Raw genomic sequence first — 19,360 nt, 5'->3', positions numbered from 1 at the left:
ACTGACAATAAAACCAATGTCTTTCCTGTTTTTACAGTGCCTCCAGCTAGACCTCCCAGCCATACCAATGTTAGGGAAGCCCAACTGTGTTTAAAGGCATTAAAGGTAATCTGATAACATGGAGGCAATGAGCTGATTCCACTAAACAACAGCACCTTGTCCCAGGGTGCAAGCCTGCTGTTGATTTCATTGCCAGTGAATGTTAAGCGGCAGTGAGTGTTCTTTAATTGTGGCCATAAATCAGTCGGCCGGGCACAAAAGGGGGTTATGGGAGAGTGAGGGAGAGGGGAAGTGTCTCACAGCCCCGCTAGACTTTCAGTGGCCTTGCGAAGGACAGCAGCCATCACAATCAAAACCTCATCTTTTTCATAATAACGTGCCAATGGCCTCCTCCCAGAGCCCTCGCCACATCCTGCATCTTTGTCCCTGAATCTGACAAAAAATGAAGGTCTATGTCTCCCCACAAGTAGGTGTCACCATGGAAACAACCGTTATTCAGCGCTCTCAACAATAGCCGTTAAATGAAAGGAGCTGTCTGATGGAATTAAAGAGTAGGCTCAGTCCCTCTTCCCATGCAATAAGTGCTCACAGCATCAGCGGAATAAAACCACACAGGGCAAACGTATACATGATAGCATAACCTGCGTTTCATCAAGCACATCAATATCGTTCTCTCATTTCTATTCGTCCGTCCATGTGCAGCGGTGAGCAACGGGAAAATGTGACATGAGCGAGTAGGAAGTATGAAAACAAATCACAGAGACATTTTCAGTTAAATGATGAGATTTATTTACCTAACTGCAAGACAGAGAGCGTAAACTACAAGAACAGAGGTTTGTGCAAATGCAGGCTTGCATATTAGCATATCATAAGACCCAAAGGAATGACTGCACAGCACAGCTTAACAATAAAAGTGAGCATGCAATAAATCCCTTTCTTCCTTTTGAAGAAATCAAATATTTACTAATGATGCATGGGTTGCTTCTCCCCCACACGGCCTGCAGTAACACCAGTTGCATATTAGGGTTATGGGCTGTAAACCTAGTCCTGATTAGCAGTTGATGGGTGAAAGAGAGAGTGGGAGAAATATATAAATACACCAGTGTGGTGTAAAACCTATGACTTGTTAATTTTGTCGGACAATGGTGCAATGGAGATAAGGGGAAATAAGCAGCTCAGTTAATTCTTCCCAGCTTTTTTTTAATCCGCAGTGCAAGATGGTCACATGAACTTATTGTCTCCAGTGTTTCAGCTCACATGTTGTTGCACCACTGTGGCACAAATGATGGTTTCCCATTAAAACTTGAAGGGTTTTTCTTTATTTGAAGCTTTTTCGGCTTCAGATTCAGCTCGCTCTTGCACTCAAGCACACAATGATATACTTTGAATACTCCATACATGATTAATTGCAGTGGAACTTTTCACTTAATGAAAAAGACAAATGTTAAAAATAAGAAATAAAAATAACTTTCAAAGATGGTCTGAAAAGTGATTTGTTTGGGGCAAATCTGGTGAGGCATTAAAGACCCATGCATCACTGTTTAACATTAGCATAAGACATCTAATACATTTCGTAATTCAGGTAACCCCAGAAACATTTGCATGGCTCATTGCATTGATGTTTGAACCGAGAAAACACTTATTTTGGAATTTTTGTATTACATATTTGATAGCAAAAATAAAATCAAATAATTTTCAAAATTCTTATTAGATAAAGGAGTAACATTTTCTGAGCTCAATTGTAAAATCACATCTCATAAAAATGTTAAGAGTACAGGGTAATGAACCGTTTGAGCTGGTGCAGCTCATAACCTGAGGCAAAGTAGCAATACGGTGATACAGGCAATAGGGAAAAAAGACGTGCTGATGCCTTTTAGATATTCATGTGTGAGCTGGTTTGCACTCAAGGAACAGAAATATTGGCTGATATCTGCACTTCCTGCCTTATTTAGTCAGAATAGGTAGCCACTAAAGGTTTGTGGGAAAGCTGGTTTCTAAATGCTTTATGATAGTAATTATCATTTGAGAATGGCAACTTTTTGGTCACACTTTTTGTGTTGTAAATCTCTTGAGAACCAAGAATCCTTACAGGAGACAAGGTTTCTTAATAAATAAACAACAATGTCACCCATAACTGAAGTTGTGAGACCTCCAGGATCATTTACATTCAAGTAGCTGAGTATGTCTCCAACTCTGGGTCTGCTGAATCAATAGGCCTCGCCCTGTGAGCCATAGTGACAGAAGAATCCTCAATAGTTGTGATCTTCAAAGGAGTTCAGAGAGCAACCAACAGCAGCGCTAGCTGTGTTGAGGTGCATTCACGAGGAGTCAATAGTCTGTATCTTGGGAGGGCTGGTGAAGCTCTAGAGGACAAATCAAAGTCAGATTAATATGTGTAGCTTGGGGGTGTATGTGTGTATGTTAGAGAAGCTGTAAAGACTAGATATTCTGCCAATGCATTTAATGGATTTCGGCCAAGTGAATTAGTCACCATTCAGAGCACAAATACACCATTTAAGATAAATGCAAAAGCACCAAGCAAATGTACAAAGTATAGAGTCACTACTAAAAGAGGCAGCAGATCAACTGTCGTGCCAAACCAAACAGTATTATTACTGTAAGGTTTTAAAAGCATTTATGTCGCTGATGCTTTTCAGTTAGGCTACTGGTATGGGCAACCATTTTTGAGCTTTATTCATAAAATGTTACATTTTGTAGGGGATTTATTATGCTTTCTTTGGATCTAAAATGTCCACATTGTAGTTCTTTAACAATATTAGTTTGCATATGCAATCCAAAACCAAGGGAAGTGCCAGAAAATGATCCATTACAGTAAAGAATTTGTTTAGCTCTGAGAGAGACTTTATGGGATTTATATTTAATTCTAATCTCTCAAATTATTGCTTGATAATAAATTGTCTGTATTTTGTAAATATGTTCCTGATAAAGCTAAGGAAACATTTCAAGGTATGTGAAAGTGAAGGCTATATCTTTTTGAATCTGATGAAGATTGTAGAGCTCAATAAAACAGCAGAAAAATCAAACGCAGCCTCTCAAGTTAATAGTGATGCTTCAGGCAAGAGCTTCTTGGAAATGAAAAGAACAGTTTGTTCTGGAGATGCACATGTGCAATTACCTCTAATACTAATTTTATGATAAGAAAAGTTTTAATGATCACTGAGGAAATTTGGTCGGCTAATAATGATTCATATTTCAGATGTTTAATATTGTTATATCAATGTAATTGATATAACACATTCCAGAGCTGGTTTTATGAACATAAGCGCGTGTTTTACAGCACTCACTGTGATCGGCTTTGTGCTTTCGTTGGATCTAAGCTGTGCGCTTATACATCCCTTATGAAACATCGAGTATAATTATATTGCATATAGAAAGCAGCAGAAAGGAAAAAATAATGAAGCACGCTGCAGAAATGTGAAGACTGCTATACCTGCATGACGGTAGAGGGATGACAACAATAACGAACAATTCAGATTTTCACAGTTTATACCATAGCCACCTGACAAAAGACCAAAAATAGGGTGCGGTTGTTCATCTTCTCTTAGAGAAAAATGTTATTCGGGCTTTTGTTCTCAGATAACCTCAGAAAAGGCAGTTCAGAACACATATCTTACTTTAACTTTCCACCTGATGACCTGACTGTATTTTCTGTCTTGCTATGACTCATTAGTTCCCTGTTGTAACTGAAAGAAGCACACAAAGAGCTCAAGCTATAGCAAATATCACACATTGCTGAAGTTATGTCACTTGCATTTTCACAGATGTACAAGGTGAGCAGGTCTGAAGGGGTGACACATCAGAACTAAACAACGATTTTTCCACTGCTGCTGGTTTCTCACCTGGCCTAATTACTGGGGGATTAGCTCATTATTTTACTAACTTGGCAACCTGCACCTGCTAACTGCCAAACACACTGGGCATTGTCTGCTTTTGTACAGTATTTGTTAGGTACGGGTGGTGTCATTCATGGTTCATGCTGTTGCAGACTGGATGTTTTTTTTGGTTTGTTGAGAATAGCTGGTGCACTTTGGAACAGAGCTTTCAATTTTAGCAATAGATAGCTAATTTATGATATGCCATTGGTCCGTTTCAATGTCAATTCATGGTAGGGTTGATTTGAAATTGTGATCTGTGTGTGTCTGGAAATATTGTCATATTGTAATCCAAAATAAGGCCAATCGTGCAGACAGACAGACTAGTATGTAATAATATGTCTGGATGCAGCATCTCTTCTTCACACTTCCTGTGATTCAATATACAGTATAACATCTGGATTGAATATCCTCAGTATTTTCAAGTTGAGCAATCTAATTTTGATTGCGACATACAGTACTGTACAGTACATCTTCAAAATTGTCTGAAGATATGACATAAGGTAACATAATAGACAGAGTCATGGGCAATGAGGAATAGTAAGCCCTCATCCCGATGGGTCAGCACTGAAGGATTGGCCTGCATGCATACAAATTTTGGGGGAAAAAAACAACACAATCCTCCAGGACGCATGATGCTGAAACAGCTGGATGGTCATGGTTTGCACAGCCAGGGAGAAGCGCTGGATCCACACTGAGCAGAGAAATGTAACCCACAGCCTCCGTCGTATACTGTCCTTGCGTAATCACTTTGATAGGTGTGAAATAAATGAGCAACAACACATTTAGAAAGATTTTCTCTTCAGTCCTTGTTCAAAATCGCGAGGCATGCGTCCTTTCTCCCTCTCAGTTTGCCGGACTGGTGCTGTGGTCAAAGCTTGGTCCCCAAGAGCAGGACGGGTGGTTATTCTGTCGGGGTGGTGGCGACAGGGCTGAGGATGGGGGTCAGTAAATCCCTCATAGGAGACATAGGGGAGATGGCCTTATGGCTGTAGTACTCTACTACTTGCTTGGGCACCTCCGCCAGAACACATTTGGCCAGGGCTGCAGGTGAAGCCTGCAATAGAGACAGAGAACAGCTGGACTTGTCAAAACAACTGTCAGATATTGTTTTAATCTTAAACATTTTCCAATGAAGCTTTTAAATTTTGTTTTCTTGATCAGAGGACTACAGATGGTATTAGGTTTACTTTCTTTGTTTCAGACAAATTAAAAGAGGTATGTCAGTGTCAGACTTTGTATTAGAGAGTAACTGTTCTGTTCGTGAGTCTGAAAAAAGTCTCTTCTATTGCATTGCAGTGTTTTATAGATTCATTATTTCTTTGTTAAACCAGTATGCATGGGGTAAAAAAAATAAAATCTGTTGTTAAAGCATATTTCAAAAAACAATTTTCAGTAGCGTAACACTCATTACATAGCGGGATCATTTATTACACATGTGCGGGCATGGGCAATAAATGTGTCTATTTCTAACAATTTATGTGCCAATCTGGACTCATAACTTTGTGGAAAAGTGGAGCGCAATTATACATTTTTCACTTATGATTTCTACTTTATATAATGTAAGTGTTTCCTAAAACTCTGGGTGACAGATGGGTGACAACTTAAAGGAAAAGACAACATGAAGTGTCTTTAGATACTGGGCCGCCACAAGCCTCCAGATTGCATAGATTATATACGACTCTACTGGAAAATGTCGTGCTATTTATACGCCTTCCCATGAGATTAGGTTGGTCTGCATGTGTTAGGCTTCTCCACTCATTTATTCAATTTTTTAAAATAAATATAGACTATAATGCAAATTTTAGGGAAATTTTTCAGTTTAGAACATGAGACATCTAGTCCACGGCAGACAGTATAATTGTACAGCTGAAATGTTGCTGATTGCATGTAGCTACATTAAGAATAAATTGTTATTGAAATTAATGGATGTCCTCCAGTCCATGAGGTCCATCTGTGGCACTGGCAAAGACAGCAAAAGCTTCCTGTCTGCTCTTGAGAATAACAAGGGAGGGGGGGGGGGGCGTTATGTAAAAAAGATTTGTCCATGAGCATCACTAGCACAGCAGTCATAAGGAGTGGGGTTGAAGCTGAAAGTCAACAAGTGAAGATTGACAGACGGAGAGAAAAACTGACCGTTTTGAAGTCTCTGAAGGGCACGAACTGCACAATGTCTCTGAGGACTGGCTCGCCCTTTGGTGAGCGTAGGACTCCGTCATCTCCATCCAAAATCTGCATGTCTGTGAAGTCTGCATTGCCCACACCAACAATGATTATGGAGAGAGGCTGGTAGGAGGCTCGCACAATAGCTTCACGCGTGTCTGCCATGTCTGTCACTACACCATCCGTGAGGATGAGCAGGATGTGGTAACGCTGGAAGAAGATAAAAGCTTTCAGTGTGTATTAATCCATATTGACATTAACTCATTTTAACAGCAATGTGTGGTTATAAGCAAGAACAACACTCAGTGTGTGTTGCCTCGGGTATTAGATAAGTGTATGTGTGTATGGCACTTTATTAAAGTGTTATACAGAAAACAAGAGGATCAAGAACAGATAAAAAAAGAGGATATTAAAAACAAAAGACATAGGAAATATACCATAAATTACAGCAGAGACATCTTATGTGTGTGTGTCCATGTGTGTATGTGTGAAATTAATTTCATGTGTCCACTGAACACTATAATATGAGAATTAGGGCTGTCAAAAAATTAAAATACTTAATCGCAAATTAATCACACATTTTTTATCTGTTCAAAATGTACCTAAACGGAGATTTGTCAAGTATTTAATACTCTTATCAACACGGGAGTGGACAAATATGCTTGCTTTATGCAAATGTATGTATATATTTATTATTGTAAATTAATTAACAATACAAAACAATGACAAATATTGTCCAGAAACTCTCACAGGTACTGCATTTAGCATAAAAATATATGCTGAAATTATAACATGGCAAACTGCAGCCCAACAGGCAACAACATCTGTCAGTGTGTCAGTGTGCTGACTTGACTATGACTTGATCCAAACTACATGTGATTATCATAAAGTGGGCATGTCTGTAAAGGGGAGACTCGTGGGTACCCATAGAACCCATTTACATTCACATATCTTGAGGTCAGAGGTCAAGGGACCCCTTTGAAAATGGCCATGCCAGTTTGTCCTCGCCAAAATTTAACACAAGTTTGGAAAGTTATTTAACCTCCTTCACGACAAGTTAGTTCGACAGCGTTATTATCGCGTTAACTTTGACAGCCCGAATGAGCATACAAGAATTACAAGAATATTAACATGGTACAATACACTGTAATAATTTCTGATTGGTCCCATGAGTAGTGGTTAGTTTGTTGGTATTCTTACTGTGTTATGTGTTACTCAGTGTCCTGAGTGTGTGTATTTCTAATTTCTAATGTGTTCCCTGAAAGCCTAATTGTGTACTGGAGCTCATTTGCTGATCAAAAGAAGGAGTAACATTGAGTAGTGACTATCTACATGAAGGTCAGTGCAATTACAAGAGTGTAATAGTTTAGAACACAATGTCCGTGCAGCCGGTGGGTAATTTAAGATAGTAAATAGATAAACAACTTGTGTTCTTATTCCCAAGGAGATATCAAGGAAAGATAAGGAGCACAATAACCTTATTGGCTACTTGTGTGAAGTCACATTTTAAAAGCAGTTCACGAGGTGATTTCTTTTTGATGTATAAAAAATACATCACCAATACGGCACTGTATGATTTCTCTCCATACTAATTTGTTCTATAACGGGCCCCTTCTTCCTTTTTGCGCCGCAGGGCATTATTACTATAAGCAGTGAGGTGAACCAGAGGCTACTCACTCTGGGAACTGCCAATATTACATCCATATATTTCGAATAGAGTATAAAGAGACACTCACAGAAGCATCTTTAATGTTGCCGTCGCCTGCTGCCAGCTTGGCTATCCTGTTAATGATGGGAGAAACATTGGTTGGGCCATACAATTGGATCTTAGGAAGGCAGTTCTGGTACGCCTCAACCACTCCTTGGATCTCTGATCAAAGAGAGCACAGAGCAAAATGAAGGATACATCAATACAGTTATCTACACTTCAATAAACACGCATGTCATTAAACAAGCGATTATTAACTATACAGGTATGGTCAGATGAATTATTCACTGCAGTCTCGCAAAGAATTACAAGAGGCCTGAACATGTTTTCTGCCTCGCAGAAAGTTAAAAGAAGCAACGTTTTAGATTTCAGCTTATGTGTATTCTAAGACAGATAATGGATAGAGGGATGGATGGATGGACGGATGGACAGATGGACGGATGGACGGATATACGGATGGATGGATGATGGATGGATGGATTTTAACAACCAATGAATTATGAAATCCATAAAGACAATCAAACATAAACATACTATGACTGACTCATAAGTACAAAACTAGAGAGAGATGCACATAGAAATGCTCACAAACATCGGTACAGAGGAGTTGGCTTTCTTCTTCACTTTTGGATGTTACAAATATGATCTGTCATGTATTCATTTACCTGAACTTTGTGATGGGGACCTGCTGAGTGTGTGTTGTCAGATTACAGATGTTAACTCTAGTATCATCAGCATAGAGATGCACTTTTCAGGGGAAACTGGTGTACAAAGCCCCTCCTTACCTTCACATTCATCATCCTCCGGGTTGAAATTAATGGCAAAGTCATGAGACACCTGTGGATGGAGAAAGAGGAAACTGTGAAACACTAATTTGGTGTTCAAGGATACTTTGTGCTCTGACACCCTTTTTTGTTATTTCCTTGTTGTATCAGAGATTTCTGCAATTTTTTCTTCTGGTATTGCTGACTACAATTTTGATCACTTTTATAATAATGTTTGATTGAAACAACCAAGAGCTCAGCAAAGCCAAGGAAACCAAATGTGACCAAAACTGAAACTGGGAAATGTTCGTGATCCTACAAGAAAATTTGATAGCTTTTGAGTGCGAGTTTGACAATAATGCTGCATCTACATGGAAGTTCACAGGCAGACGGTCGACGGCAAACTGGATATTGTGTTAGTGGACGAGAGCAGGACGTTAAAATTAGGTGAGGCTGGCAGAGAGTACTTGCAATGTAAACGTTTTTGCTTTGGGTGTATTTAAATTGACAACAACAAATTTTAAATGGTTAAGAGAAGATATATTTATTTATTTATTTTAATTAAAACCATATTACTTAAAAATAAAAATAAAAATAAAAATAATAATAATAATAATAATAATAATAATAATAATTTTAAAAAAAAAGTAGGGGCAAATAGGCTGGCCACCTTAACGACATATAAACCAATAAACAGACAACAACAATGGCAAAAAAAAACATTCAAGAGTGGACATGGACACATTTACAGTATGGACACATTTACAGTATGTATCCAAGAGAAGATATATTTATATCAATAGTGACTTAATGGGTGATTGGTTCAGCATAAGATTAGTTTTGCATGTATATTAATAAAGGCAGGGGAGGTATGCGCTAATACTATGTTAAGGTTACAAATATTTAATCAGGAACTGATAGCATAGGTGTGTAAACTGTATTGGGGGTTTTGCAATAAGCCATTATCATCAAAAGTGAATTAGAAATAAAACAGTGTCTATTTCACCATTGGATAAAAGCAATTCATTTTTTCAAGGGTGTTTTGATCCGTGTATACTACATTCAGAAGGATCTACTTGTATTAAAATCCTGAATCATCCCTTCATCAATCTACATTGATGAGCATATAACATGTACTATATGCTTAAAATCTGGTTTCTGAAAAGAGATGCAACCCCTCTTCTGTTATCTATTTCAAACGTCAGATTTACTTTGTTTATGTCAAAGCTGTTTAATAGGCAAAAATGAAACCGCCTTCTTGATACCTCCTTTTTCACAAGCACCAACTGTCAGCCAGATCCGTGACAACTGACTCTTCTCGAGCTGGCTATTTTCTTTTAAGTCATTTTTGTCTTTAATATGATTACCCGCCTGAATTCAGTCACCGTATAGAAAGATATGAGGAGCCCCAGGGAAATTAATCATACACACAACCATTAAGGGTTTGCATTGGGCCACTGCAAGAGAGTGAATCATGTTGTGTATCTCATTTAACAGGCCTGTTTCATGGCAGACCTTTTGACATGGAAATCCATAGGTGTAACTAATAACATTAATAATGGCTGTCTTCCATTGAGATGTTCCAGTTGTGAGGTATTGTGCAGGCTGGTTCACCGACATGGCTTATAGGGACACTAATATGGAACGGAGCATAGATAAACATTGGTAATGTCATTAGTTACACCTATTTTCCTGCCATTCAATATTACAATGTTATTTTTTAGCTTTGCGCTTTTTTACCAGTGTAAAAACATGAGGACTTCAATTTCTGCCAAAGCTGGAAGTCAGTTTTGGTTATTTTAATTGAGATATTTCTGTATTTGTGTTTTTCTCACTGGTTTGCTCATGTTGGCAGGACACAGGCAATCAAATACGATCAAACCACACTCACACAGTCCCGATGAAGCAGATTAAATGAGTTTTTGAGTGGTCATTTGGTCCAGACTGAGGGAAAAATCTGAATCAGAATCTGGTTTATTGCCAAGTAGGTTTTCACATGTATACAAGCAATTTTGGTTCTGGTCTTGTTCATGTACAGACTGGCTTTTTACAAACTTTAATGTTTCTTATGTGTTTATTTATGTTCTTTGGTGTCACAAAGAGCTTACAAAGAAATAACTGATTACGAGCAATATTAGCATTATTTGCCTGCAAAACAAGATTTCTGTAGGATCGCTGTCACCCATTTTCAATGAACTTATTTAGCTGCCAATGTGCACGGAGTAGGATACAAGCACAACGCGCTGCACTGCTTAACTGTCAGATTGTTCAGGGGAAAGCCCTGCACTCACATGCATGTGTTACCATGGTTACCAAATAATTAGCATAAATATATACATCCCTTCCTTGCAATCAGCAGATAGATAGTTTAGCTTTAAATTCATGCTAAAATCACATATCTACTATCATAAAAATCCTTTGGTTTGCTTCCTCATTTACTTTCAAACCACCAACAAACCACACCTGAGTCCCTCTTAATAAACAACACCTGATGTGAAGGGATGTTCTCTTCTAAACTTTAGCTTTGACCGGTGCAACTTTTCAGAGGCTTTAAATTAACATAACACAATAGGCCATATTCATTGCGATGAAATGTGAGGCTTCCCATTAACTCACTATCTGATGCATCCTCGGCTGGCAGATGGATATCTTGGATCTTTATTTATTATATGCTTCCAAATCACACTTAGTATGCATAATGCATAATTAAGGCTTCAAGAGTGCACAGCAGGCAGCACATAGTGAGAAAGAGCCCCGGTCCATCAAACCTGCACACAGGTGTAGCCAATGAGTCCATAGATGCAGTTGATTAGTCTAATGACTTAATTAGCATTCACCTGCACCAACAACCACGATGTGCCAACAGCATGAAGTAAAATAAATTTGACGCCTGCGGGGCTGTCATTGTCATGGTAAATTCAGAAATTAATAGTCTGTATTTACTGAGCCACAAATCTTTGCAATGATTGAAATGATAATTATCAGTGTTTCACATCGGCGCCAAGAACAGTAAAATCTTACATTAAACATAAGCCATTCTGGTCTGATAAATTATCAAACAGCACGGTGATTCAACAGTGCAAATGTGTGTGTGCATGCACTCACTCTTCACATGTCAAGACGTCTCCCCAGGGCTCTATTCAGAATCACTGAAGGCTTTTGGTTCTCCAAGTCCAATTTGCTTAAACAAATGCTCTCGCACTCAAGAGTTCTTATGTAAATTGAGCATCGACACTACGGGGTTTTTATTTAATCGGAACATGTTATTTTCTCAAGACAAGTTGATATTTTAAGATATGGGGGCTTATGAATATAAATAAACTCGGTAATTAGTTTTAAATGTGAAATTTTGACAGAATGACAAATTGTGTCATAAAACAGGTAATGGAAATCAGATGGTGGCGGAAAATGCCAGGATTGCATAAGAGCATGTAGATATACAGTATGCATAATGTTGTTCATGAAACCATAGTTACGGAACAGAATAGAAAAAAAGAAGGTTTAGTATGAATGAAAAACAGATTTATATATTTTTATAGATATATTTCTACAGAGCTATAGAGAGAGATAGATAGAATAGATAGAGAGTTACAAAGAGAGATACTCACCTCGTAATTTGGAGGGATTCTGGCACCGAACCCCAAAGCTGAAAATCTTTTGTCACTGAAAAGATAAGCAAATTAACCAATTATATATCACAGTCACTGCAGTTTTATCTGGCTTTTGACAGCGATCTGAAAGATATTGATGGCTTATCCATCTGTTTCCAATGGCAAACCTCCTGCTTGTTTGCATTTCATTCAAGTTAAAAGCCTGAATTACAATTTTAAATCTGAAATCCCACGGTCCCTATACAGCCAGCGTCGCACCTGTTCAAAGAGCCTCTCACAGTCTTCATCCTCTCCATTTTTCATCGTACCATTTAGATGAGCAGATATTACTTTAAGAGGCTCTGCTGTGCTGGATTGTGCACTCCTTGTCAAAGGCCAGGGTGCACAGATTTGAATAAATAACATATGTCTGAAACCACTACCTGTTTCCCAGAGAGTGCACTATATTTACCCTCTGCTATTTTATTTGTGTATCTGAATTCTTTCAGGATGAGAGAGGACGAACGCACACCAGTGTTGGAGAGGTGCTGACCACGATGAAAGTACAGGTGTGAAGGAAGATAGGGGCTACGAGCGTGCGACTAACTCCCTTCACACCTGTATCTGAATTCTGAGCATGAAATAGAGCCACTACATAGCATCCAATTAGCGGTCCAGTTGTATGGAACAGCTTTCCTGCTTCACTTTGCAGTCAATCCTCATTTCTGATTTTTAAAAGACATCTTAAATAAGGGCGGCACGGTGGTGCAGTGGTTAGCACTTCTGTGTGGAGTTTGCATGTTCTCACCGTGTTAGCGTAGGTTTTCAGCAGGTTAATTGTTGACTCTAAATTGCCCGTAGGTGTGTATGTGAGCGTGAATGGTTGTCTGTCTCTATGTGTCAACCCTGTGATAGGCTGGCAACCTGTCCAGGGTGTACCCAATGTCAGCTGGGATCGGCTCCATCGGATCTTAAACAACTTCTCTTGACAGAGTACAGTAATATGTGAATGAGGTGGATACGGTGTACAAAAGCAGTGCAAACATTTGTTATTTTCATCCTGTTTTTCTTTTATTCATTTTTTTTTTTCTTTTTCCTTCCAGTCTTTGTATCTCTGGCATTTCTTGTAGTATTCTTTTCTTTCTTTTAGAAATTTGAAAAAATATTTATAACTCTTTGTAAATTGTATTACAGCTGTCTTTATTTTCAGTGTTAGGTGGGTTCATTTTACCCTCAGGGGCCCTCAGGGCTTAAACTATATGACATCCTGTACACTGAATACACAGATAACAATTTATGTTTACTGTAATGTACAAGCATTTGTGACATTTAGGATAAGCAGCAGGGCTGTCACGGCATGTTTTCAGTCACATCAGTGAATGTTTGTCTACAGACAGTTTTCTCCGGTGGCTGCCTCTCTTATCAGAACATTTATTGTACATCACGACTGACAAAACAACCCCAACTTCTCCAGCCCAGTGCGATCACAAATAACATCTCGAGCTCGACCGAATCGTGACAAGATGTGTTTGATGCATTTACTCTGGACAAAGTGTTTGAGGCTATACGCAACAAAATCTACACTGTTAATAGGTGTTGATGTATTTGGTGTGTTGACACGTGTTGATTGGAGAGTTGGTTGTCCACTCTTAAAGCTAATATGGCTTTGAGGCAGCTTTTCAGAGCTATCAGAAGTGTTTAATTAACTCTGATGGGTGTGGACGTATATATACACTGATGGCGGAGTGCTGATTTGTACACTGTTCGAGGGAGCAATAAACTCTTAACTGTGAACTCTTGATAGAAGCAACTTCACTTTGGCCAGTTTTAGTTGTTCTACAAGAATAATTAGCAGTTGGCAATTGCTGTTGTTGTAGCACCATTAGTAATACACCTAACACCAAAACATATTATTATCATTATTTTATTTTATTTTATTTTATTTTATTTTATTTTATTTTATTTTATTTCATTTTATTTTATTTTATTTTATCTTATTTTATTTTATTTCATTTTAGTGCTCCTTCTCAAGGAATTTGGAGGAGAAAAAAGGGTAAATTGTGTCTTTTCCCATAACATTGCAGTATTATTTATTTTACAGTGGCTACAAATGGTAACAGCAAAAGTCTGTAGGCTTAGTTAGGAAGACATCACTGAATATGGTACATGGTCCATTTTGAGCACATATTTGGTTACCGTCACTATCCTCTGTTCCAAGAAAAAAAAAACATCTGAATGTGTCCAACTTGTATTCTCTGTAATGCAACCTCTCCACATGCTAATGTGCTGTACTGTATCCAGATATAAACACACTCCAGTAATAATGTTCCAAACAAATTAATAGATTTCGGTATCTAACTGATACAACAGCGTAAAAAACTGCCCTTGCTCTAAAACTCACTAATCCATTTTCATCTAAATAACTCGCATTTGCTGAATACAGGCCCTACTCCCACTACTGTGACCTTTCAAACACACTGCGGTATGTTGTATGGATGCAAAATAATCGTGAAAAACAAATGATGTGCTAGGTATTATATTGGTTTTACCAGCTTTGCCAAAGGAGAGAAATATTTTAATGAAAATGGGGGAGGAGTGATTCATGCCGAGCCAATTTTATCCTGAGATGTATTGTACAGCACTCATTATCTCGACCTCTAGACTCTTTCCATACTTTTGCCCTTGGAGCCTTAATGAATTGATTTCTATGCACAATTTGCAAAATGTCTTAAGAGAACTCCATCTCACCAGGTGTAGAGATTTGACACAGTACCTTCAGCTTAGAGTGAAAACGACTGACAAGTAATTTTCATCATATGGATTTTGCTGTGAAGTTCACGGTGGTGCTTGTTTTCTCACTTTGTCAGCACACGTGAGGAGCCACGGGGAGATGTGCCCGGTATAATAGCCCTCTCAGCAAGGTAAACGAGCCTCTGCCCACACAGACAAAAGCTAGTCACTCCAGCTCCATAATGCACTCCTCTGCACGGACTCTAAAATCCCACATCACCTATGTTCACTAAAGGCTAAAAGGTTTGCTTGCCCACGTTTTACACCTCAATAACAACTCCAACTTAAGGGGGGGAAGGACTGCCTACACTTGCCGTCACTGTTCGCCCATAGACGTGTTTCCATGTATGTATGATGCTCTCGTGTGTAGCTATATAGTAAACATGAAAATGATAAAGCTACAAGAATGAGCTGCTAATTTACAGGCATGTTTTCAGTGTCTCCAGTGCTATCTCTCTCTTGGATGCTATAATTAGCCAGACAGTACTACCCTGATATTCAATAGGAGGATCTGCATAAATCAGGAGTCAGAGTGTTAATCCTCATCTGGCTTAGTTTTGACAGATGAGAGGGTCTTTCTCTGACACATATCATATTATAAAGAATTGTTTCACATTAATTAGCAAGTACCTGCAAGCCTGTCTGCAATAGTTTTTGCACATCTGTACATTATTTATCATTTGTTTTCAATTAGACAAGCAGTCATTTTAAAAACAAAAATGTGGTAGTCAAAAACCTGATAACTATATCAGACAGTATTTATATTTACAGTAACGTGAACTCTCACATGAAAGTATAACTTCATTCAAATAGCTTCAGTGTCTCTAACAGGCTTCCTGCTGCACCTCCTCTGTCTTTACATCTGATTCTACATGGCGCTGTTATTTCACCAGCCATGACGCCTCCCAGTTCTTTTTGAAGTGCACGTTATCCTGGTGTTAGCCCCTGTCTCTGCATGTGTCCGTCTGCAGTTCGGGGTAATGAGCCCATGCGAGCTAAGAAGTGGGACCAGTAGCTGCAATAGATGCTGAGAGAAAACTGTGGCACTCAGTTATCCACGGGAGAAAGCAACATGCAGCCACCACTGTGAGCATAGACACTGTGAAACAGTTAGCACGGTCCTTACAAACAGCAGAGGCACAGGCTTGTGCAAAAATGTGTGTGTGTGTGTGTGTGTGTGTGTGTGTGTGGGGAAGGAACAAGGGGAACCCGTCGCATACTGACGCTTGGTCCAACCCCTTGGCGTCAATGTTGCAGTAAACACATTGTTAACGTGAATTCAAACAAAAACACTTGCTTAGGTTTAGGCAACAGAACCAATAAGTTGGGTTTAGGAAAAAACATCACGGTGGGGCTTAAAATTACGTTTGTAAAGAGAAAGTGAAAATGAAAGCCCTGTATTTGTTGGACCCATCTACGACCACCCCCGACCGTGTGTCTCTTTGCTCTTTAAACTACATCACCACATCCGCACTTTCTCGGAGCGTTTACTGTTACTGCGGATGGGTTTACATTATAGTTAATGGAAAGCCTGGTGCGTTTCATACCGGCACTAAGGGGTGCCTTGTGCGGCAGTATCACACGCCAACAACAGTGACAAGGTGCCTGTATTTTACGCCCCGGGAATGAGAACGAGCTGGAGTAGAGCACCCCTCAGTGCCAGCATGAAACGCACCAGGCTTTACATTAACTATAATGTAAATCCATCGACAGCAAACAGTAAACGCTCTGAGAAAGTGCACCGGGAGTGTGGTGAGGTAGTTTAAAGAGCGAAAGAGAGTGTGTGGACGGGAGGTGGATGGGCCCGACAAACACAAGGCTTTTATCCCGGAGACCGCTGTTCACCTCCCATACCTTCCCGAAAGTGTCATTTTCACTTTACAATCATCGGTTCATTCGTGTTCAGTGTTCACAGCGCTTAGTTTCATTTTCTCTGTACAAACGTATTAGTTTTAAGTCCAACCATGTAGTTCTTTCCTAAATCTAACTATAGTGGTTTTGTTGCCTAATCCTAAACAAAGTGGCGGTATTTGACAAATTGGGATGACAACGTGTTGAGCATATGTGTGGGGAGGGAGCTTGTGCTCTCTCTGTGGCAAGAAATTGAAGTTACATGAAGCTAGGATATTGATGATTTGATCATAATGATGGGACTTTTTGTCAGTAGTGCCATATAGAAAAGAACAGAAATATTTAAAGGTAAGTAGAGTGTAAACACTGATTACAGGTAACAGATAATCTATCATCATATCTTTTACTTTGGTTTGTTTCATTGTTATTTGCTAAAATCAATTTGTGAGAAATGTGTTGTTTTTTCTTCAAACTGTTACGCAAGAATGGGTTAGAAATTGCTTAGAAATCTCTCTGTAACAAAACCAATGTTGCACAGGATTTGAATGCCTGTGGCTTTAAAGGTCAAAATGTCATCTTTGTGACAGATTGTTAAAAGCTGTGAATTAATGGATACTTTGACAAAGCGGCTAGTCAACTGTGTCCATAATATTGCGTCAGTGTCCTTGACGTCTGCTACCAAGCACCAGCCCCAGATTAGCCTCATGCATAAGTAATGCCAGTAGAGGCCACATTTGCTTGCTCTAATTTTCCAGGTACCAATACTTACTAATGCATTAAATTGCCATGGGTTTAACGCTAAAATACATTTGCCAATGTGAACATGATGTTGAAAATAAACAAGACTGAATGTGCCGCAGGTAACCGGCTGCTGTTTTTGACTACTATATACGATGCAAAATACATTTCAGTGAAGAAATAAATTGGATATGGAGGAGCTGGCGGTCAACAGTTCACTTCCATCAGCAGCAGGAATGTAATAACTTGCAAGATTTTTCTGCAATTCTGTTTCCATGATTTCCATTCCTATCCTTTTTGGTGTGGTTCAGAAGGAGTGGCTCGTTCCAGTGTGAGAGATCTAACACATGCAAGGGGCACTTTGCAGCTCTATTTTACAACAGGACATTCTGACAATCCCTGTGGGCCTTTATCGAGAAACAAAAGGCTGACAAACCTATCATAGTCTTGACAGATCTCCCCCACTGCTATCAGCGCCTTCAGGTACTCGTTGGGCTGGTACGGGTTGATGTAGTGCAAAGAGCAGCTGTTCCTGGGGTCTCCATTGGAGGCTGTGAAGTCAATGGCAACCTGGCAGAGAGAAGTGTACAGCATCAACAATATGACAGATTCAATTAAGTTTGTCTTTTGCTACTTAACATCTTTATTTGGCTGCTTATGATATTATAAGTAATTCTGCGTGAGCGAGCCTGAAATATGCATAATGGCAGTATAAATTATCTAATCAGAGGTAAGAACTTGCGCTTGTTACACCCACATAGATGGAGATGGCTACAGCTCCCGTACACTGTAGATCCAAGGAGGAACTGCATCTACCACAGCAATCCTCATAATTAATATTCATTGTTTCAGTAATCCCGCTAGAGAGTGAGATGTACTTTGGGGCAGACCAAAGGGCAAGAGTTGAAGTTTTGTATTCCACGAAGCTGCCTACAAGAAAATCAACTAAGTACACTGACAAAAAGCATCATGTTTCGAGGATTAAAAGATCTTTAAACACAGTGTATTGTTTCACAGTCATAAAATGTAACATTCGCTGCATATTGCGTGCTAATGGACCACCAAAGAAATGCCATACCAAAGTTTATCTATAATCAATACGATCTAAACAAACAAATAACATGCTGACAATTTGACAGCATTAGGTAATTCATACAACCAGCACCAGTGCAGTTAGAAGCTCAATGACAGTAAAGCGTCACTAAACACAGACGGCTCAATTTACCGTAAAGTGAATCTGGCATCCTCCCATGATGTAATCTAAGAAGGAGTACACTCTGTGGAGCTGCAAAAAAAAAAAACATCTTCAAGGAAAAATCTCAGAAGCATCTTGTCAGAAGCATCTGGTCATTAAAACTGTATTAACTCAACAAATCTGTTGACAGTAAAGGGTAAAAAAAAAAATGCTGTGATATATCTTCTCAAAGCAGAGGAGACTAAAAACGCCCTCTGTGGAAGCAGCCGTGAAATTTACTCATTTAGCCGTACAGTGAGAGAAACCAAACAAGATTGTTCCTAGTGCATACATGCAAACAAGCATTTATTGCACCCAGTTCGACTATTATCAGGCCATTAAATCGGTGTTATTGATCGCTATAAGCTGAGGGTGATAGATGTGGGTCATTAGGGGCCTACTACGCTGTAAAAGTGAAAGCGAAACTTAAAAGCAACATGATCTAACACGTTACTACACTTTGTTGAATACTTGATTCTGATTGGTCAGTCACAGCGTTCTATGGTCTGTTATTTCTTTATAGCAGACTTTTGCTATGTATAACAGACCGTTGCTATGGATGCAGTTCTATTGTCGGACTCTGGAGGACCATTAGTGTCAAATTATTGATTTCTCAAGTAAGTATCCGT

At 39.1% G+C, this 19,360-nt stretch overlaps 1 protein-coding gene across 2 annotated transcripts in view; it reads right to left on the bottom strand.

The window, feature by feature from the left end:
* Positions 1-765: 765 nt before the first annotated feature.
* The window catches only part of cpne7 (copine VII), a 38,308-nt gene continuing 19,713 nt past the window's right edge, over positions 766-19,360 (bottom strand). For both annotated transcript variants that reach the window (XM_037755147.1, XM_037755137.1), the window contains exons 11-17: positions 18,723-18,782; positions 17,934-18,067; positions 12,137-12,191; positions 8,550-8,601; positions 7,793-7,926; positions 6,030-6,266; positions 766-4,950 (exon numbers count right to left, since the gene is read on the bottom strand). In XM_037755147.1, coding sequence (XP_037611075.1) covers positions 4,798-4,950; positions 6,030-6,266; positions 7,793-7,926; positions 8,550-8,601; positions 12,137-12,191; positions 17,934-18,067; positions 18,723-18,782 — 825 coding nt within the window. In that variant the 3' untranslated portion in view covers positions 766-4,797. The remainder of the gene's footprint in view (positions 4,951-6,029; positions 6,267-7,792; positions 7,927-8,549; positions 8,602-12,136; positions 12,192-17,933; positions 18,068-18,722; positions 18,783-19,360) is intronic.

Source organism: Sebastes umbrosus, chromosome 2, assembly GCF_015220745.1.
Source record: "Sebastes umbrosus isolate fSebUmb1 chromosome 2, fSebUmb1.pri, whole genome shotgun sequence".
Lineage (NCBI taxonomy): Eukaryota > Metazoa > Chordata > Actinopteri > Perciformes > Sebastidae > Sebastes > Sebastes umbrosus.
Note: the sequence above shows the minus strand (reverse complement) of the source record. Positions and strands in the feature narration are given on the sequence as shown.